General features: G+C 39.8%; 1 protein-coding gene across 2 annotated transcripts in view; it reads right to left on the reverse strand.

Moving 5' to 3' along the window:
- rhpn2 (rhophilin, Rho GTPase binding protein 2) overlaps positions 1-19,403 on the reverse strand; it is a 32,261-nt gene extending 12,858 nt beyond the window's left edge. For both annotated transcript variants that reach the window (XM_023262374.3, XM_023262373.3), the window contains exons 1-7: positions 19,212-19,403; positions 12,763-12,878; positions 7,933-8,061; positions 2,703-2,778; positions 1,756-1,833; positions 1,145-1,269; positions 51-217 (exon numbers count right to left, since the gene is read on the reverse strand). In XM_023262374.3, the coding sequence (XP_023118142.1) occupies positions 51-217; positions 1,145-1,269; positions 1,756-1,833; positions 2,703-2,778; positions 7,933-8,061; positions 12,763-12,878; positions 19,212-19,277 (757 nt within the window). In that variant the 5' untranslated portion in view covers positions 19,278-19,403. The remainder of the gene's footprint in view (positions 1-50; positions 218-1,144; positions 1,270-1,755; positions 1,834-2,702; positions 2,779-7,932; positions 8,062-12,762; positions 12,879-19,211) is intronic.
- Positions 19,404-21,836: the final 2,433 nt, after the last annotated feature.

Here is a 21,836-nt window from a genome sequence, read left to right on the forward strand (position 1 = left end):
GGTGAGAGAGGAACCGCCTGAACCATTTTATTACTCCAATCTCTGTATACCTGCTGCTTTCTGGAAGGAAGAGATGGCCTCCTCCAGGCCTGATATTGTCTGTCTGTCACTTCGGGTGCCGATCTGAGAGTAGAGGGCGGCCATGTTGAAAAGTATGCTGGCCTTCTCCAGTGAGAGGTTCTGTTGACATAGTGGCACTCCAGTGAAGGAGTCATACCTGAAGGAAAGAGGCAGGAGCTGTCATTTTTTTATGCAAGGCAGGTATGAAATAAAATAACAAAGCAACAAAATATTTACAGAAAAACATGTGTGGTAGGACTGAGGCGAGTAAATTGAGAAAGAGTAAAAGAATGTTTGTCAGTGTTTGTTTTAAGAACTTTACATTAATGCATACTACTCCATAGTACTCCATTTATGCTTTCTTCTCTTCATCTTTTCTGCTTGACAGCTAATGGCGTATGAAGGTTTAAGCCTTTAAGCTCATCTCCCCCCTCATCTTCATCTCTGCTCTAAGAATGGGGCCCATTTACTATGAAGCCAGTAAGAGATCACAGCCTTTACTTGGATGCTTCTCGGACACTTTCTTCATTTTGCTGGATGAACTTCCAGTGAATGAAAATTGCTCCATTTGATTCAGTAGCTTCAGTATTAGAGACTAATCTGATAATAACATCCATGAAGCTTTCTGAAAATTATTTTTGTGTACATCACTGTGACCCCAGAGTTTTGTTGTCATTTGATGGTGTTGATAAATGACTTTCATATAGACCAGCATTCCTCTCCCTTCCCCCTCTGCAAATCCTTTCTCTTCCACTTAGAATTACATGTGAAAAATGCAGCAGATAGGCAAAAAGCTGCTGTGAAAACTAATCATTTTTATTTATCTTTAACATGATATACTAGCTGAATTATGGTTTTGAGGGGGTGACAGACTCTATAAAACCCTTGCACAAGTGTTCACACCAGCTACACTAGTCAGTTTCTTTATGATGTGCTAGCTATTTCCTCTGAAAACAATATCACCTGTAGCCTTTCTGTCAAGAGGTTATAAAGTAAACGCCATTGTTTCTTCATTTGTCAAGTGGTTTTAAAGACAGATTATTATTATTACTGCAGTTGGTAATGAAAAATAATTGATGCGTACCAAGTGAAGAAGATCCCAGTCTGGCGGCTTGGGGAGAAGAATCGGCTCTCGATCAGAGGAAGATGACTGTAGTATTTTGCAAGCAGCTCCACCCCGACCTCGTTTCGACTTGGCGTTCTGCATGCCTAGAAAAACCAAGAAAAGAGATCTGAAATAGTCTGCAATGTCCAGTGGAGATGCACATCACTGTTGTTCAAATCATTTGATGGATCAGTTCACCCACCTGGCAGTTTTTAGTTTCACGAAAATAGTGCCATCCAAATATGTGTATAGGATGAATTTTCTGCACTGAAGTTTTCAGAAATCTATCTGTTCTATGCACAGCAACACTCCTGTTATCTGGACAATTCAGAGTTATGCTGCTCAGGGAAGACTGAATGTTGTTTTTCAGATTTCATTTCACATGTTTTGAGTACTTCAAAAAAATCCTTTTACCTTGACTGTATTTGGGTGGTTGCAGAAATGCCAAGACTCATGTCTAAGAATCCTTAACAAATAAAGCTAAACCTAACTTTATGTCTATGAAATATTCAGTCTTCCCAAGACAAAGGGTTTCATGTTGCTTTGTGTTGTAGTACATTTATAAATGCTGGGTACATTAAGCCCACTACCTGTCGCAGGTCCATCAGGTCAGCAATCTCATCTTCAAAACTGTTCCTGTCTTCACTGTAGTGCTCCAAGATAAAGTCCTGTGAAAATAAGATACAAATCAACATCTGCAAATTAAAAAAAAAACACTTTTAATCAGAGGCTGTTTGGTTCCACGACTGCCTTTCTTATAAGCTGCTCTATGAAGTCATATCATTCCTACACAGAAGCCAATTCCTACTGTGATTAGTAGGTTGATTAGAACTGTCACTCTTTCCGAGTCAGCCAGGCGTAAGAGACACCTGTTTATGAAGACTGAGGTGTGATTACAGTCATAAGTGGAGCAGTGTTTACATTGTTAAGTGTTGCTACAACTTTACAAGGTTGGAACATCTCTCACGAGACCTGCCAACAAACAGGATGCCACCCAGCATTAATATGCTATTATGGGTTCCTCGCATTGAGACATAGGTTCAGGATAACTTCACTAGTCTCAATAACTACTGACCCACTTTCGATTGAAAATATTTTTATAGTAAGATTATGCATTGTTCCTGACACATAGTAAGGATAAATTAGTGACAGCTGTACAAGGTGTGGACATTGTGACCCAAATACCTAATGAGAGGACACTTACATTTTACAATATCTACAGTACATTCATACTGAAAACAATGCCTACTAATGTGGGCTGTAACTGTTGCATGCAAATTTGAGTATCTGTTAAGTATCTGTAGCTCTGTATATAAATATCTGTTGCATCAGTGTTGGTTAATTTTAACTGGGGATTGTCATGCTGTCTACATTAATGATGTTGCAGTTTAACCAAAGACTCAAATGTCAAAGTGGTATTTTAGGCCAAACCTGGATGCTTCATTTGCTTCATATTTTACCATACTGTATGTCTCGTCAAATTACGATAAAATAGCTGAACAAGGGAAAGGTGAAGCTGTAGTTGTTTCTTCTTTACCTTGAATGGAGTAGAAAAGTCTACTTCTTTTGTCTCCTTCAGACCCAGAGCAATGAGTGGAATGTTGGCTGTTTCCCTGTAAGCAAAGCAAAAAGACAAATACTCATAACATAATCACTTATCTTATCAATCCATACAATGCAACACACAATAGCATGACAGCAGGACCTTTTATGTCAAACGCACAGTGTAGTGTATCTGATTTGTAAAAAAATAATTAATGTAATCAAGGTGAAACAGAAAAGTTCATGAATATACCGATACATTTATAGGTCAGTGGCTAAGACAAACAGACTCTAAGGTTTGGTACAAATTATCAAACAATAAAACTCCCTTTGACTACAAACCAAGCCTTCTTAGGAATATGATGTCAACAATACAGGGAGATTAGTAAATGATAATGTGTGCAGTGCTACTAGTTTGATCATAACAGCAACAGCTTTCTTGCTTGAGAAAGTTGACATTTTAGTTTAATACTTTTGTGTGGTTTCATAGAGGAGAAGTCAGGATTAGACAGATGGTCCTGTAAACACACAGCGGATTTAACGGAGTTAGGATTTAAAGGTGAATGAGGCCCACAACCCTCTACACAACTCTCTGTTGATTAATCATTCAGGAGTTGCAGGTTTGCTCCAGTAATGCTTGCGAGTCTTTCTTTTAGCCACTAATCAAAGCAGCCGTTTACCTGGTATTATTTCAACTCAGCAAAGAGCAAACAGGGAGTGTCGTAAAACACCAGGTTCTGCTTTGATCTCAGCTGTAGCCATAATGGTTTGGAATTTGTCTGGTTGTGTGGACTTAGAGGTCCTTGTTACTGACAGATGGAAAGCAGGTTCAGCTTGTTATCAGAGCTGAGGAAATATAACCTGACAGACACCTGCGGCTGATTGGAGAGGGAGACTATAAAAAACCTAACCCTCCCCCACATTGAAAGCAGAATAGTGAGGTGTTACTAAATAAATCACCTATTTAAAAAAAGAGAGTTGCTTATAGAACTGCTAGGCCTTTAAGTTATATAAAGGCCAAGCAATTCTATGAGCAACTCTTGGTCTTTAAGTTACATACTAACTTCTAATTATCACAACAGTTGCACTACTTCAGTTCTAAAACAACCAAGGTCACACATCTATCAAGTACATGACTTTCTATGTAAATTCAAAGGTAGCAGACATGAAGAACCGTCTTTTCAATACACAAGATGTCACAAGCGCAGAGCTCAGAAAAGCAACTCCTGACACTTATTCATCACTTGATGATAAGACCGCATTCCTCTGGCATACTGGCTCTGTGAATCACAGAAAGCCTCATTCATCAGTAACACTGACAGAGCAAGATAGAGGCTGCAGTGTAATCCACAAGCACTTGTAGATGAGATCATTCTGGGCTTTTCTCTGGTTTGGCATAGGCAGCCCTGTGGGGGATGAGGGTATCTGATCTGCAGGGAGTCTGAAATGCTAAAAGCCTCTCAGATACTCACTCCTCCACCCTGCACACATGCACGCACACATCTTCCCACTCACCACACAAGTGCCTGTGTGCCAGACATGGAACAGACCACTGTGGCTACAGCAGTCAACCCATTTAATGTAACAGAATAGAGCTTAGTCGCAAATGCAGTAAACATATTGTTATATGAAAGTATACTGATGGTTTAGGCTATTGCAAGATGACTTCTTAGCCTCACTCCTATGAGGGTTGATTTGTGGCTTGTGTAACTTAGCAACAGGTTGACTTCAGTAGGTAATGACCTCCCACTAGATAATGAGTCAGATATTGGAGTCTGCTTCAAAGCAATTCTGGAAACGCTATAACTTGAGGTTTTACCATGGATAACTTTGTTGTTTCATATTAAAGAAACAAAACAAGTGTGTTTCCAGTACAGATGCATTACATTTACAGTTCTGCAGGCATTGAAAAGTGCAAATTATAGTCATACTAGTGTGAATGTAAGTTCTAGTTGAATAACTAATTAATAGCCAAGTAATCTCTTTAAAGTAACCTTGGATGATACACAAGAGCAAATTATTCTTTCCATTCTCTCTCACGTGGCAAAGTTAATGAAGCGGCATGTAGTGCTGACATATTGATCCTGGTGTTTCACTGGTCATCACTTTAGCTGTGCTAATTCAGCAACTCTTTAGGAAAGACCAGTTTGTTTTCCAGGTCAAAAACACTGAACTGAACTGAACAAACATTTACTACATCACTACACACAGAACAAGTATTGTTTTGGTACTGTGAGTGACACTGAAGTAATATTACACTCATAAATGTATATAATAAACATCATGCTGAACAGTGCCAATGAGTTCTTGTTGTATTTGTACTAATATTTGATAAGAATACAGCAATTAACTCTGGTGTTTTCATACAGTGGTTTAAAGAAAGCACCAACAAATCTAAGTCACATGTACCCTACCAGCTACACAGACTGTTTGTGCTTCTGTTATGCATTACCTCATGCCAAAAACCAGCTGAATCTGGTCTGAGTGACAAATAACCTTAGAAAGACACTATTCAAAGGATAGTAGCCTGCTGGGAAAAGCCTAGAAAGGTGAAGAGAGCTTTTTTGTTTCTGTACTTAAGACTGAGGTTGTATTTCAGGCTGAGAGGAGGAGGCTAGCTCTCTATTGTGTGACTACACAGTGTCATCCTGCTGAAGCAGCTGCTAGGAAGTGGCAGGGCAGAACTTTCTCAACATATCCAATAATCCCATGTATAGATTGCTTGTACACCAGTGGGTATGGCCTTTTGTACAACTAGCTATGTGAATATGATGATGTAAACACCCTGGACTTTGCACATGTTTTATTTTCTTTTTAACTAAATAACAATAGTAGACATGTGATGGTGGTAACAAAGACTGCCTATTGTCTATGCATGGAGATGGGAGCACATCTTTGTCTAGGAGCCTGATAAGGAGGCTCACAAGAGGATGATTGTTTTGACTCATCAGCCTCACTCCATGTGACAAAGGACACTTAGGACTAAAGACTGCAATGAAAGGCTGCAAATTAAATTTGTGGATGTTATTCTTACTGGAAGGCAGTTGTCTTTTTGTTCCTTTGAGCAGGACACCAAACTCCTACACAGGTACAACTACTCTATGGGCAACATCATCAGTTAAATCACTGGGTGGAACACAAAATACTGCCGCTGTGCAGACAGGCAACCTGATTAATTAGAACCAGGTTAAAGCCTCCTGGTCTTTACAGCACGGAGACCCTGTAAGCCCAACAAATTGATCTGGCCCTGTTATGGTGCCAACACAAGTTGGCACTTTTGGTTTAATAAGGTCATCTGCAGATTTATGTCGGAAATTACAAGAAAGCTCTAACTAGGTCTACAGCTCATTCAAAAATCTCTACAAATGCCCTGCAAATGTTTTAGAATGAAAAGCAAACAGCCTGATACTAACAGCTTGTCAAACATGTAGCATTTGTGTCAATGACCCTCAGAAGCTTTTCCACAGTCGCCATTATACAACACACATCATCCACAACCTCCCTTCCATGCCTATCATTTTATTGCTCTGCTGTGTTTGTTGTCATGGATGGTATGGCCTGCTCTACAGAAGTGTGTGTGAGCCGTTGTTTGTGTATACAAGTGTCTCAAGTGTTCTAAGTAAGAAGAGCCATCTGGAAGGAGATGTGCTTCAATCCAAGTCCTTGTACAAAAAGTATTTGAATATTTTTATTTAAAATTGTTGCATATTCATCATGTCTCTTTCCAGTAGATGGATTTGGAGTTATCAGGAGGAAACAAAAATCTTACATCACTTTTGATGTGACAGTATTATAGTCTTTCAGATATAGTGCACTTTTCCGTTAATGAGTGGCATTCAGACTGCGTGCGAGTCAAGTCAATACACCAAGTGATGTATAATACATAATAATGCAATATCAGACTAAAACAAAACGAATAGCAGTGGAAAAAATCCCCTCCTAAATCACTTCAAACAACTCGAAGTACAGCTGCTTGTGTATGTCTATCTTATATTGTGATGACTGAGTTAAGACTTGTGCCGTGTTAAAAGTGATACTGAAATGTTACTAAGTCCGACCTAGTAACTTTGCCAGCGCAACTTTGAAGGAAACGTGACCGAGGCGCACATTTAGACATGAAGCTGACAAGTTAAATTGTCATCAGATTAGTGGAATAGAGTGCATGTCTGACAGGGACATTATGAACCTCTATATTTCTGTATTAGTCGTTCAATTCTTTGTGTCTTACACCGGCTTTGTTGACACGTGACGGAGACAATGATGTATCTTCATCACATACATACTGATTTTCATCCACACCCTATCAGCCTGGCTTGTTTATAAAGAAAGAAAACACCAGAACCTATCACTGTCACCCACACCCATACAGTACACACCCAACCATTAGACTGACTGAAAGAAACCTTTGAGTGCTTATCTTGGTTTGCATGCAACTTCAGCACCCAGCTTGTCGCTGTTTGCATTGCGTCAGAAAAACCTGTCAGTCCAGCTGAACGGCAAAAGACTCCTGGCACTTTGTCTTCATGCTTTTTTCCAATCTCTCTCTGTTTTCTTCCACATCCCCCTTTTCTCTATTCCTCTGTCACCAAGCGTCTTTCATCTGGCAGAGTGCATGGTGACTTAAATGAAGAGTGCCTGAGCCATCTGTCTCCTGTTGGCTCCCAATCAACGCTGTGTGTCTGTAATTTAGGGTTTAGGTCTCCAGATCGAAAAATGATTTCCATAGTGTGAAGACCCTGACAAGTCCTCACTTCTACAACTTTGGATGGGGGGGCAGGACATGAAAATAGACCCAGATGTACTAAAGTTAAGGACAAGCTTACAGAATTTCAGGGAGCTTGGGTATGGTGGCCTTAAGTGACAAGAGAACTGGTGCCAAAAACGTTTGCATCTACAATAAAAAGCTCTGACTCGGCTCCTGTGTGCATAACAACCTTTAATTAATCTGAAAATTGTAAGTAATTACATTCTATTGTCTGCAGATGCATTGCTACCAGCAACATAGCTGCAGCTGAAGTTAAAACCCACACTGCAAAATGTTAGCTGTGTGGCTAAAAGAATAGGCCACAAAAAAGTTGTATTTCTTTTCATTTTCTTAAAGAAGCCTGTATAGCAGATGCAGACACCATTATGCTGCTCCAAGACTACATTTACTTCTTTTCATGATTGTTTTAATATTTGGTATCAGTAGTGGTAAAGGAGAGAGTAGTAACATTTGTACTTACTGGGTGTTCTGGTAGACCTCCACTGAGCTGTTGAGTCCTTCCAGCTGCCCCGTGAGTAGCTGCAGGTTAGAGTTAACATAGCTCAACTCCAAAAGAACCATTTCTTTAACCTTGTTGTTGGATGTAGCCCTGCACACAGGATAGATAGTAGAGACGGAGAAAGAAAAGGTAAAAAATTGAGGCAAAAAACTTAGTAAATCCTTTGAAATAAAGATGGAGGAGAAGAAAAAAACATTAATATCCACTGTTCCACAGCCAAACTTTCATGCAGGCTGATTATTAAAACAAGTGTGTCTCTTCTGGCATTTTTACCACAAACCTACATCACTATGCCCCGCTGTGCACTTCATTTACTGTCCAGCACGCAACCAAGATATGTTAATCACAGCCGACAGATGTTTCACACTATGCTTTTGCCGCTACACTGAGAGGACAAATGTTTCAGTATAGATGGATAAGAGATCCGTTAGCCTGGCATGTGCTTAAACCTGGATCACCAGACTTCCCTGCTGCTTAAGAGAAGAAATCATGTAAAATGTGAAAGAAAACGTCCTGGAAGCCACATCCCTTCTAATTTCCACTAGTCATTAATTTCCATGTGACTATCCATCACACTTTGGGGTCATTTTTGGATATTTTATTGGCTATTTCTGAAAAACGTCAAAACCTTTTTTTAAGGTAAGTAGGATCATGGATCTAAATGTGTCATGCGTATATCATTGTGGGCATGAATGTGTGCAGAATGTCTACAGGGAAAAATAGATAAGGGCTTAGGAATCACTGCATGAGACAGATAAGTCTTCACCAATACATAGCCTTTGTAATGTAGAATTTATGCTGCATTGTCAGTGTGTGAAAACACAACCTGTAATTTACATACATCCATGGTGATACAAGATAACACACACACACACACACCTCAGGGGTCTCGCTGTATCCTTATCAGTGTGGTACAATGAATCGTTAAATGTTCTATGTCAGCCTAGGCTGCTGGGGAGGCCTCCCATGATGCACTGAGCTCCTCGCCTCTCTTTCACTCTCCATGTAATTACATGCTACTACTGCATGGCGTTAACTTTGTGTCTTCATCCTCTGAGCCTCTCTGCAGGTATCTCTAACTCTAGAGCTGCATGTTTCTGATCTGCAGCCACTGTCCTCACCAACCAGCCCAGTGTTTGTTTTTGTATTGAGAGTAAAGGCTTTTCTCTCCTCGTAACCTTCACCTAAACCAGTTGAGGCAGATGGCCGCCCACCCTGAGCCTGGTTCTGCTAGAGGCTTCTTCCTGGTAAAAGTGAGTTGTTTGTCCCCACTGTCACCAAATGTTTGCATAATGGTGAAATGTTGTTGTTTTGGTTTTTTTGCTACAAAATTGTAAGATCTTGACTTCACTATGTAAAGTGCCCTTTGATGACATGTTGTGATCGGCCATTTAAATAAAATTGAGCTGAACTTAATTGTAACTAATGACACACACTCATGCCCTAAACCTGTTGTGCTAGAGACATTTCAGATCCTGTCTTTCTGTCACCTGATCTCTCTCTACCCTGTAATTTTCACAGGTGACACGCGATGAAGTGCTGTCAAGCAGGAGTTGAAAAAAACAGTTTGACTTCAGGTGAAAGAACTTAAACAAGACCAGGTATTAAAGCAGTATATGTGGCTTGGCTTTACAATTTAAGCAAATACTATTATCCAACAGTTTGATCTTTGCTAAATCACATTGCCTACACCTGAGAAAGGTCACAGTATGATATCGTTTGACTCCTTACAACACACACTAACATAACATGGATGTGAAATCGTGTTTAATATTAATACCACTGCAATACTTCTGGGAAACATATCAGGGTTGTGGATTGGTGGTTTGGACAGAACAGATGCCAGCCAGTCCAGAGGCTGTTATTAATATCCAATTTTAATATATAATATCGTCCCATAGTACGTGGGAATCAAACTGGAAGCCATCAAGTGCAGTTTAACTGAAGTTTTCCTACTCCTCTTCACTAAATGAAACTGCTTTGTGGTTTTAGCCGAATGACAGTTTGATCTGTTTTTCCTAAGGGCCTTTTATCTGAAAGGAGAGATAGCTGGTACTGATAATGACTGGAATTGCATAACACAACACATATAATTGATCTCTATCACACAAAACTTTCAAGTGGGACAATTTTAAAGAGACATTGAAACGTATGCTTCATTAAAGGACTATTTCGGTTTCCTTATGAAACTGTCTTTTGTTGCTCTAGAGGAACTTTATAAGGTTTTTAAAAAACAAAACAGTAATTCTTACACTTAAACCTAGACAATCCTGGTTCTTTTTCAGTTGAGTATCACAATCATAAACTAGAGGTGGGATGCTTAAAAAAAGTCAAGAAAAGGGCACTTACGAGGCAGGGGTGGTCAGTTAAGTTGCACTGTAGTAACTGTAGCAACATTTTTAGTGCATGATTCATACCAAACAGCAACCTCTGTAACACAAACTGCAGTTCCCTAAATGTCCACGTAAGACTGGCTCCAAAAGCAAGTCAATCCCTATGGACTGCCATGTTAAAATACCCAACTTTACAACAGAAATAAACATGTTTACAGTCTGGTAATAAAAACAGTTGTGGTCTCTGTCATGATGATGATGGCAGAACTGAGTTTCAAGACTGTGGTTCAAATAAATCTATGGGTGATGCCACTGAAGGTTCTTCCATCTATATATACAGTAAATGGCCAATAACCAGGACTAAAAAAAGAGGATACCTCTTCTGTTTTAATTTCAACTATTCTTTTAATGATCAGTCTCTCACAAGCCTCCCAAAGTAATGGAAGGGCAATACTAAAATCTCTGCAGTACTCCTTTAAAACACTTCAAATGGCTTGTTTGTGTTGAGAAGAGAAGAGAAGAGAAGAGAAGAGAAGAGAAGAGAAGAGAAGAGAAGAGAAGAGAAGAGAAGAGAAGAGAAGAGAAGAGAAGAGAAGAGAAGAGAAGAGAAGAGAAGAGAAGAGAACTGGTCTAACCAGACAGACTCCACCTGTTGCTGATAGAGAGAGGAATGCAGAACAAGGATGAAGATAAAAGAAAAGAAAAAAAGGTAGGTCAGGAACTGATTGAACCAAGTGACAAAATAGAAAGACACACACTAACTGTGGCAGACGCCAATGTGACAATGTTTGTCTTCTGATGAAAATCTGGTTTCAAGTGACAACCCAGGTGGATGTCCTAGTGAGTAGGTTATCATGACAGACTGTATAAAATTTCAGGCTTCAAAATAAAGCTGAGAGCATACCTGAACTCTCAAATGCACCAGTCTGTTCAGTGGGCTGTAGCTGGTTGGGAAACAGGGACACACACATACTGTCTGTGTGCCCCTGGCCTTGGCTGTGCAGACTATGTGAAGTACTAGAGGAATGTGAAAGCTTCTGAGGCTGACAGTAGGCTTAGACAGGCCTAATGAACACATACACATATACTAACACACACAAACACAGCACACACAGCGGTATCCTCCCTCACCTGGCTAATCTTAACATAAACAGGAAGAAAGATGATCCCACAATGGCAGAGGATGTGTCGACACTCTGTCAGCATCATACCTTTTGTTTGCCTTATCAAGAAGGCTAAGTTTCACTACAAAAGAAACAGTTTTTGTCAGCAGACCCTAAACACTTCACTAAACTCGACACCATCCTGACTGTTAAAACCAAAGCTATCCCTGCCAAACCCCACAAAGAATACAAGGTGGGCACAGTAACATGAAGAACTGTATAATCTAATGTAATTAAATACTGCAATACTGTAACAAACATGGTTTTACTAATGTCTATGATTTTTATTTCTGTTGACAATTTTTAGAGAGTTCATGTTTTAACTGTGGAAAGCTTCAGTTCAGGGCTTTCCTCAATTTTTCTACAACAATTAAATAATGACCTATGGCCCTCTTATTTTTCACATAGCAGGCAACTCATAGTTGACAGGCTTGTTTTTGTTTTGTTTTTTTTCCAGTATAGCAGGTTTTGGTGGTGCAACAATTAACAACACTCACGGAAACACACCATCCTCTGTTCTGACTGAGACCCAGATTGAACATAAAACTAACAAGCAAATCTCTAAAGTTAAAATTACAAAATGTATTGCTCTTCTCTCTTTTACTGATAGACATTTACGGAGAAACACAATCAGTCTTAGGGCTGCTTACTACCCTGTCTTTCTCTAAATTAAATCCATCTGCTAGCTCAGAAGGAAAAGTCTGCTCTGTACAACAGGCGCTTTAGGTATAGGATAGAAAATTTTAAATTACAAAGGGCACTAGCATTAATCAAAAATTGTGATAGGAGGTATGGTTTTTCAGTCTAATCACAACAAAAGACTGAGCCAAAACTATTTTGAGGTCTCCTCTAAACCACATATCACAGTAGCTCTTTGTTTTCAGGGCATGTAGAATGTTTCTCTTCAAGAGTGTTATCCCTCAATATCATCCACACCTCTGTTGTTTCAAGTCTTTCCAAGAATTTATGACACCTTATGACAGAACCGTGAAAGAGGAAGAGTCAAACTTGTCAACATCAACACACAGGCTTGAGGTTACTAGAGGTCCCATGTAGCACAGTGACATAACTGACCAGTAATACTGATGTTGCCTTGTGCAACTCCACAACTGTGTTTGTGTCTGTATTTCTGTGCAAATTCAACTCATCCTAGACTTGTCCTACTTTAATATGTGCATTTTAGAATGATTCCACGGCTGCACTTTCAAAAATTATCTTTGTACAAACTCAATATGTTAATAAATGTATGGCATATCCATACACTATTTTGTATGTATGTATCAGTCTTTTCTTACTTCAGCAAATTCTCAGCTCCAGCCCTCATCCTCATCTGCTTGATGATCTGCTGGTTCAGACTGGCTCGCTTATTCTGCAGCTTGCTTCGTCCAGTCTGTGCGAACGGGTTGCAGCCCTAAGACAAGGACATACAGGAACAAAATGTCAGCACAAGATAATATGCTCATTAACTGCATTTAGGTAAGGTAAAGTAAATAAGGTGATTCAGTAGGCAACAATCATGACACAACTCCTTAGCTTCCTCTAAGTATCTTAATTTATTTGCAGCGGCCAGTCCCAAGGATTTATTTCCAGAAGATATAACATTGTTGCTGTCCAGGCATAAGCATTGGCTCTACAGGCAGCAAGTGATATCACACTCCACTCAACAGGTGTCTGTTCTGGTTCGGGGCATTCAGAACCTGTTTTTTGTTTACATCTAAATCTATCATGAGTTTATTCAGAGGCAAACCTCACCAGTTTCATAGTCTAAAAAGTTTAACTTCTTACTGTTAAAACTTTTACTCAGAACCTTTAATCACTTCAACAGAAATATTTTGCAAAAATATACATAAAATATATGCAGTATAATGTTCCTCTGACGCCAGCATTTTTGGAGGTTTTAATTTGGCTTTTAAAGCTTTTTTTTTTTTTTTTTTTTTTTAAATTTCAATTGTAGGACTTTTTTTTCTTTACTCCCTAATGTAACAGTAAAATTCAATCTAAGTGAGGTTAAGGAGGAGCTGCACCTTGATAAAAGTTTATCCAACTGAAACACATGATCTCCCTCGCCATGTTCACACGTAATGGCCTGTATGTGGCTGTACTGGGTGTCCTTGTTCCCATCTCAGCCACAAGTGTACCCGCCTTACTAAGTCAACAGTCTGTCACTCATAATAGTACAGATAAACTGGCTCAGAGCATTCGTACTGACTGACTCACAGGCCCAGCACAGGTGTGGTCTATACTTTATTTTGGATGGCAACAAATGGCATGATGCACAGAGAGCAGTCAGCACAGTAAAACCAGTTATTTTATAGTCATTAGTATTGGCCTCACTGACGCTGCCATTATTTATCTTTGCAAGTCTGACCTCTGGGAGAGAATGACCTTCAGTTTCTATATTAGCAGCAGTCAGAGGTCTCAGCAAATAAAACATTTTTTGGGAACACAGAACAGAAAAAAAAATCACCAATAGATATATGGAAATATGTTGTTTGAATTTTAAGGCACAAGTTTAGTTTTTGATACACATTCACAAAAGGAGATTCACTGACTTATGGTCAGCAGAGCAGACAACAGCCTGACTCAGATTTAGGAGTTGTAATGTGAAATATTTCAAAATGAGTTTTATATCACTCCTCTGTTATCCACAAAGAACCGTTTGTTACATTAACAATGACTGAACTGTGTATTTTTTTTTTAAATCATCCAGATATACATTGCTATATACAGATAGGCAGTGTAACAGATGCATCTAGCTGAAGTAAATTTGTAGCCCCTACAAATGGAAGGTATTTTAATTGGGCCAAACAATAAAGAAAGGAAACCTCAAGTAAAAGGATGACGACCCATTAGCCGAGTGGTTAAGGCACATGCTACCCGAGTCCCTGGTACAATGCTGAGCTGGCACAATCATTTGCTGCATGTCATTGCCATACTCTCTTTCCCTTTAGTTCCTGTCGCAAAAAGTGGCCAAAAAATAACAATAAACAGGAAGAACTCAGATCAACTGAATACATTTCATAAATAAATAAATAAATAGATAGATAGATAGATAGATAGATAGATAGATAGATAGATAGATAGATAGATAGATAGATAGATAGATAGATAGATAGATAGATAGATAGATAGATAGATAGATAGATAGATAGATAGATAGATAGATAAAACAAGATGTTTATTTATGGCTTTTGAAGGTGTCCCTGTCAGATGATCAGCAACAGATGAACACTTCCGATGTGGCAAAAGCATGCACATACACTTTATTTATTAAGACTAACTGTAAATGAGTAAGCAGAACAGAACAGAGGTATGTCACAATGTCCCTCTCAAGTACAAACTTTAACCCTGCAGGTCAAGCTGTTCTAACAAGGGTCACATTTAATAAAACATTTTAGTTACAGAATAATGTACCCTTTAACCACCCTGCTGTAGCCACTTGGTGTATCCTGTGCAAACACTTGAGTGACCTGAACGTGTAATGATTAACCATTTATACAAATGAAAGCATCAATATTTACACAACAGAGCTGTATCAGGGTTGTCAGGGGCGTGGCATGGTGGTGTTGAACGCAGCTATTTATAGCATGACGATAGAGTGAAGACGTAAGGCACTATGACGTCAGTCATTACATTCAAAGTAGGGTGTATGTGTATGAACATGGGAGTGACTAATGGTTGATAGCAGCCAGTTTGAACAGTTTCCGTTTTTTACATGTAGAACAGTATGAAACATTCCAAAGTGTTGATTTCAGTCCTGTGTAGCAACGGTGTTTAAATCATGTGAACATCTCATCATCAAAACTTAATCCATAATCCTGACAGCTTGATACCTTGTGACCAGCCTAGCTGGAAAAATTATGGATTTTTTGTTGTGTTTTTGAAAGTATTACATGGTCCTGACTGATGAGTTATATTTTTAGTTCATCTTTGTAGAACTAACCAGACTTTTGAAAAAAAAAAGTAGTGCCCTGGTCCTTGTTACTGTGCTATCACAATTGTTTATAATGACTATTCATTGATTTTATGGCTAAAATATTTTTATTGCATTTTCACATATAAATATATACAGAGCATTGCTATCATCGTTATGTTCTGCTATATTCTTGCATCAAAATAAGACTTAAAGTTCTTTCTTACCTGAATTCAGTGCATCTCCAAGATGCAAAATACTTTAAATTATTTTGTACCCAAAAAACCCACTTGCTGAACATCTGCATCTGACAGACACCACAATTTACTAATGTTCTGTAAATGCTTCACATGCAGGCTGCCTTAGACACCAGTGTGGTGAGCGAAGCTTCTAGTCTCCCCTTTCATTTACTGCAACACATGCACGTCACACTAGTATTTTGAAAAATTACCTTGAAAAGCACATAATAAGTACAACATGTCCGATGTCAGATTCCCCCAAGTCGAAACCAAGTCCATCCATCCATTATCTATACACCACATAATCCTCAATAGGTTCGCGGGGGTGCTGAAGTCTATCCCAGCTGACTTAGGGTGAAGACAGAGGACACCCTGGACTTTCACCAGTCTATCACAGGGCTACATATACAGACAAACAAGCACATTCGCATTCACACCTATGGACAATTTGGAGCTACCAATTAACCTGACCATGTTTTTGGCCTGTGGGAGGAAGCTGGAGAACCCGTAGAAAACCCATGCATGCACAGGGAGAACATGCAAACTCCATGCAGAAAGATCCCGGGAAGGCTGTTACGTGAACCGGGGATCTTCTAGCTGCAAAACGAAAGTGCTAACCACCACGCCACTGTGCAACCCAAAACCAAGTAATTTTATTAATATAAGTTGTTTTCTATAAGTGGAGCATTTTGAATGTTGACCATGTTCATTAAATTGTGGGAAGCCAAAATCGTGACCTACAATGCTGCACTGATCGTTTAGTCATCGCATTGAACGACACATGGAACTAAACCCCTGACTCTGGCTGCTAGTCCTGCTGCAGCCTTTACTAACCCGCTGAGTCGGACAAGGAATTGCACCTCTCCTACCACTGCCATGTTTGAACAGTACAGCTTTTCTCTATGAATGTACAAAACACTTAATTAGAGCAATACACAAAGACCGCCCAGTCCATTATCATATCTGTAAAACAGCAAATCAGTCTGCTGTTGTGTAGCTGGGGCTTCATAAGGAACATGTGGATCAATGGAGCAGTGCTTCATGGCACAGTTGGTTTATATAACTGATGATTATAACTGGCAACTGGCCGGGAAGAGGCTTCAGCCACGACCCAGTTATGGCAGCAACAGACTCTTTTTTTTTTTTGCCCCAAAAATACACTGAATGTGCTCACTATGTCTGTACTGAAGTTCTCATTATAATGATGTGAATGACAAGCTGAAATCATGTCCCTAAATGACTCAACACATTGAAAACTTTCCAATTACAGTAGGGATTCCTTGACAGATTGCCCAAAGCCAAGTACTTTCTTTGAATTCAAGAAGGTGACCTACTGTACAAGTCTACATTTGATCCCAGCTGCATCTCTCACTTGTCTTTTTTCCAATACGAACCCTGCTGAGGAAATCTAAGTGTGTCTCCAAGTCAAGAGAGCTCGTCTGGTTTGTGAAGCAGGACACATGTTGTCAATTTGTGTCTGTGGTCTGGCTGAAGGACAGCCCTGGGCCAGATGCTACGTCAATGCTCTCGCTGGCCGAGGAGGATGAGGAGAAGAAACATGCCGATTCGGCTTTTTGTTCTGCCATCTTTCCATCCTGCAGCCGGACCTGGGCCAGCTGGAGGTGAAACAGTGGACGGCTGGGAAGGAAGCCCTGAACCACAACAGCTCCCTGGAGCATCAGTCCGACCCAGTGAGGCCTTGTAAATCATTAAACTCATTTTCACCCAGGAGAAAGAGGGGCACAAAAAAATAGAAGCAAAGATCATCGATTCTCCACTTGGTTAAAATTTGACCAAAAAAGTTTCCAAATCTCTTTAACATGACAAAATGCAGAGACGCAGTACTCAATGCTTTGTGGTTTCAGCGAATGTACAAGTCTTCTAATACTGAGAAAGGCAATGAAAGTAAAACTGAAGAATGTTCAACACTGAGAAATATGGGGGACTAATGGAAAGAAAGACACAGTGAGAATAATGAATGAGTGAGGATCTACAGAGTGTGTTACAGTAATAAAGGAAACATTTGGTAATTGTGGTATTAGTCTCCACTGTCTCTCATCATGTCCTATGGCAGTGCCAGACCCAGGCTCCTACTGACCTTTTTATAGACACAGGAAGTGCAGCACAGAGCCTAAATCCAGACAGCGTTCAGGCGGGGATTCGGGGAGATTGAAAGACACAAAGGCAGTGCTCAGATGCCCATCTAAACAAGCCAGTCTGTAAAAACACTCCAGTTGAGGATACCAGTGCAAATGTGGAGGAACGAGACACTGACCACAGCATGGCAGACAGGGAACTCAGTAAAAACACATTAGATAATCACTCAACCACTGCCAACTGCCTTTCTCAGTGCCTCAAAGTAGACAAACTCAGGGCACTTGAAAATGTTACAGTCTTAGGTACATGAAATGTGAAACTGGTTGGAGTGGTTTCTCTAAAGGTCCTGATGCAATCAAAAATAACTACTTCAATGATTGTCTCATGTACTGTGAAAATACACAAGTTAATTTACATCATGGAATGACCTCTGTTTCAGCCTCACACATACAGCAGGTGGGATGCTCATCTTGTCTGAGGTACAATTTAGATAACCAGCAACTTTTATCGGCATTTCAATACAAACCCAGATGACACCGTTATCCCGAGTGCATCAAAAGTGTGGCACTGATGACATGCAGATCATTGATTAAAAGGTGAAAGATCAGGGCTTTAGTGGGCTTACGATGTTACTTTAAACACACACTTATAGTCTGTTATGAAGAAAACAGACCACCGAGGAAATACAAATAATTATTTACTTAGGCAAAACACATCTGCCAAAATTCTCTCTGGCCAGTAGGCTAATCTGACCTAATTTTACCAGGGATGTAAACAGAGCTTTCAACTGTCAATCACCATCACATCTCTGACAACAAACAGGGAGCTGATAATGTTAATGATGGGATGTTTGGTCACTGCCCTTTCAGGAAAAGCAGGAGATACAGCTATTCTTAGAGCAACACCCACCCATACCACCACACAGACACAGACACACACACACACACACACACACACACACACACACACACACACACACACACACACACACACACACACAGAGAGAGACACCTGAGGCTGACAGTGCTGTGGTTTCTGCTGCTGTTCGTGACATGAGGAGCTGCTGCATTTGTTACACTGGACAGACTGAAACCACAGTTTGATTTATTAATGTTGTATTATGTCTAATACATTTTTTTAAAAGTACTTTACACTCACTATTTAGATAGTCTAGCTACAAGTAGCTGAACTGCGAGCAAAAATACTAAATTATATCTGGTGAAGAGTGGGGAATAGTCAACAAATTAAATATAAAACATGTTCCTTAGGCTTTGCTAAATGTTTTTTTGTATGCTACATTAGCAATGACCTGGGACCGTCACGAGAAACGACTTCAGAAACTCTAGAAATGACAGAAAAATGCCAGCAACAGCTAAAGCCATTATTTTTCCAGTTTGAGCAATAAAACTGTGAGCTGTGTACATGTAGCCCAACACAGTCGGTGGATACAAACTGTTTCTGTTCCCAAAGTGAAGTGACGCCAGACAGAACTCACCTTCCTGAAATAAGTGCTGTCTCCTCCGCCGTCCTTGATGCCGTTTGGTAAAAGAGCGTCCGTCATCCTGAAGGCAAACGCTCCGACAACCTCACACAAGTAACCAGGCGAAATAAAAAATGAACTGGAACGGAGCGCTGCGGTACAACAGGTGAGTGACCTCCTTCCTCCAACAATGTGTCTGCTGCTCTGACTTCACAACACTCACACACAGACTTTTCCAGCCCAAACCAGAAACTCCGCCCAGACTGAAAAAAGAAAAAGGTTGGAAAAAAGGAGTGGGTGGTGCGTTCATGAACGAAAAATGTCAACGGACGGCACCTGTTTCACTCCTGTTGTGTGCAGTCCGGTACAGGAGACGATATGATGCGGATAACTCAATAAACTAATGTTACATTATTACACATTTTATAGCGTTCACTTAAGTCTTATTAACAGGCGCTAAAGTTATCAGCTGCTCAGTTTGATACACAGCTAGCAAAGATAAAGTAGCTTTAGATGCTAAAAACCTTAGCTGGGCTAATAAAAGCCCTACAACTTTGGCTAGAAAGTGTTTTTCACATTTTGTATGAATTCTTCATATATTCTCTTTATATTAATTCAAAATGCTAATTAACTGTACTTTTAAGTGAACTCAATTACAGAAAAAATGACTTTGTGGTCATTTGAGTTCATTTTCAGACATTTTTTTGAAATTAGTAAAACCGTTTTGCAGTGGACATGACCAATACCAGTAACATGATGACATCAAAACACAGCTAAGGTTATTCGCTTTAGAATAATAATTAATGACAGAACGTATACAAACTTAAACTTTAACCCTGACAAATGTACTATTAGCTTAACACAGCAGTCATGTAATTGTCTTTTTCTAACGGTGCTTTTACCAAATGGCAGAGAGAATGCCAGTGGCCCAAACATACAAAATGACTGCTTTCCATAAAACCATAAAAAAGCTTCAAGATAAATGATTTCCAAAACTTCCTGCACTCTGACACCAGGAAAGGGACATTATTACTGTATGTTATGAAGTAGGATAATTTGGCGGCGGTTCGGTTCCCGCTCTGTCCTAGTCATGTGCTGTTATGTCCTTGGGCAAGACACTTTACCCACCTTGCCTCTAGTACGGCTACTCACACTGGTGTATGAATGTTGGTGGTGGTTGGAGGGGCCGTAGGCTTCCGTCAGTCTGCCCCAGGGCAGCTGTGGCTACAAATGTAGTTTACCACCATCAGAGTGAGAATGTGTGAATGAATAATGGATCCATTGTACGTGCTTTGAGTATACCTTGATAGAGAAGCGCCATATAAATCTAATCCATTATTATTATTACACAATTGCTGCAGATTTGTCAGCTGCACGTTAATGATGTGATTCTCCCATTCCACCATATCCCAGAGGTGCTCTGCCGGACTGAGATGTGATGACTGTGGAGGCCATTGGTGTACAGTGAACTCATCAAGAAACCAGTTTGAGATGATTTGAGCTTTGTGACATGGTGCATTATCCTGCTGGAAGTAGACATCAGAAGGTGGGTACACTGTGGTCATAAAGGGATGGGCATGGTTAGCAACAATACTGAGGTAGGTTGTCACGTTTTAACGATTCTCAGTTGGTACTAAGGGGCCCACACCATTACACCACCAGCCGTAAAACACTGTTACAAGGCAGGATGGACTCCATACTTTCATGTTGTTTACGCCAAATTCTGACCCTACCATCTGAATCACACCACACATCTCACACAGTGGTAGAAAGATAGATGGTGGGAAACATACAGACATAAACAGAGCAATACAAACGTTATAAATAATAAAAAAGTAGAGCTTCTGTGGTCTTTCATCTGCAGTTTTATGTGGTTGTGTGGCAAATGCAGCAAGATAAGTTGTTGTTGACTGAACTGCTGCAGCTTATAATAATCATGCTGATTTCTGAATCAGGTCCCAATTGGAGTGTCTGTAGGTGAACTGAACTCAACCATTTAGCTAATTGCGATTTTTGGTAGTGCTGTGTTAAAAAGGACTTTGACCGTATCTGTGGAATGGTGTTGTGTGTTTTTAGCTTTTCAGTTGGCTTTATTCTACAATGAAACAAAAAGGTCCATCTACTTGTGTGTGGCTGGATTTGCAAGCTAGAAAGCAGGTTAAATTCCTGTTCTGTTTGTAAAAAGGGTACTTCATGAATGCCAGGGGGAGGATTATAGACAAGTAAACTGAGGGGCAGCCAGGGAAAAAGAGTATTGCTGTGGCAATAAACTCAACCAAAGCTGTCTTTGTCTGGGACATATCTGCATCTGAAAGACAGACAAAGGTATTTAGAATAGAAAAAAAAAGTTTTACCTTCTTTAACATGTATTGTTTAAAGCTATGTTTGTTCTACTTAACTCATAGAAGTTAGGACACACTAAAATCTCCTGAGAGATATTTTGTCCTCTGCTAACTGTTAGGGTGTGTATTCATAATTAGGAATTTTAAGGATGTACGAATTAAAATCGATGTTTAACAATTTGTGAGTGTCCATAAACATATTGTGTTTACATTGATACAATTATTGGCTAATACTTGTATGGGAACAACAGACTTCTACTATGGGAGAACTTTCAGTGGTTTCAGGGGAGGTTATAGC

This window comes from Amphiprion ocellaris, chromosome 1 (genome assembly GCF_022539595.1).
Source record: "Amphiprion ocellaris isolate individual 3 ecotype Okinawa chromosome 1, ASM2253959v1, whole genome shotgun sequence".
Taxonomy (NCBI): Eukaryota; Metazoa; Chordata; class Actinopteri; family Pomacentridae; genus Amphiprion; species Amphiprion ocellaris.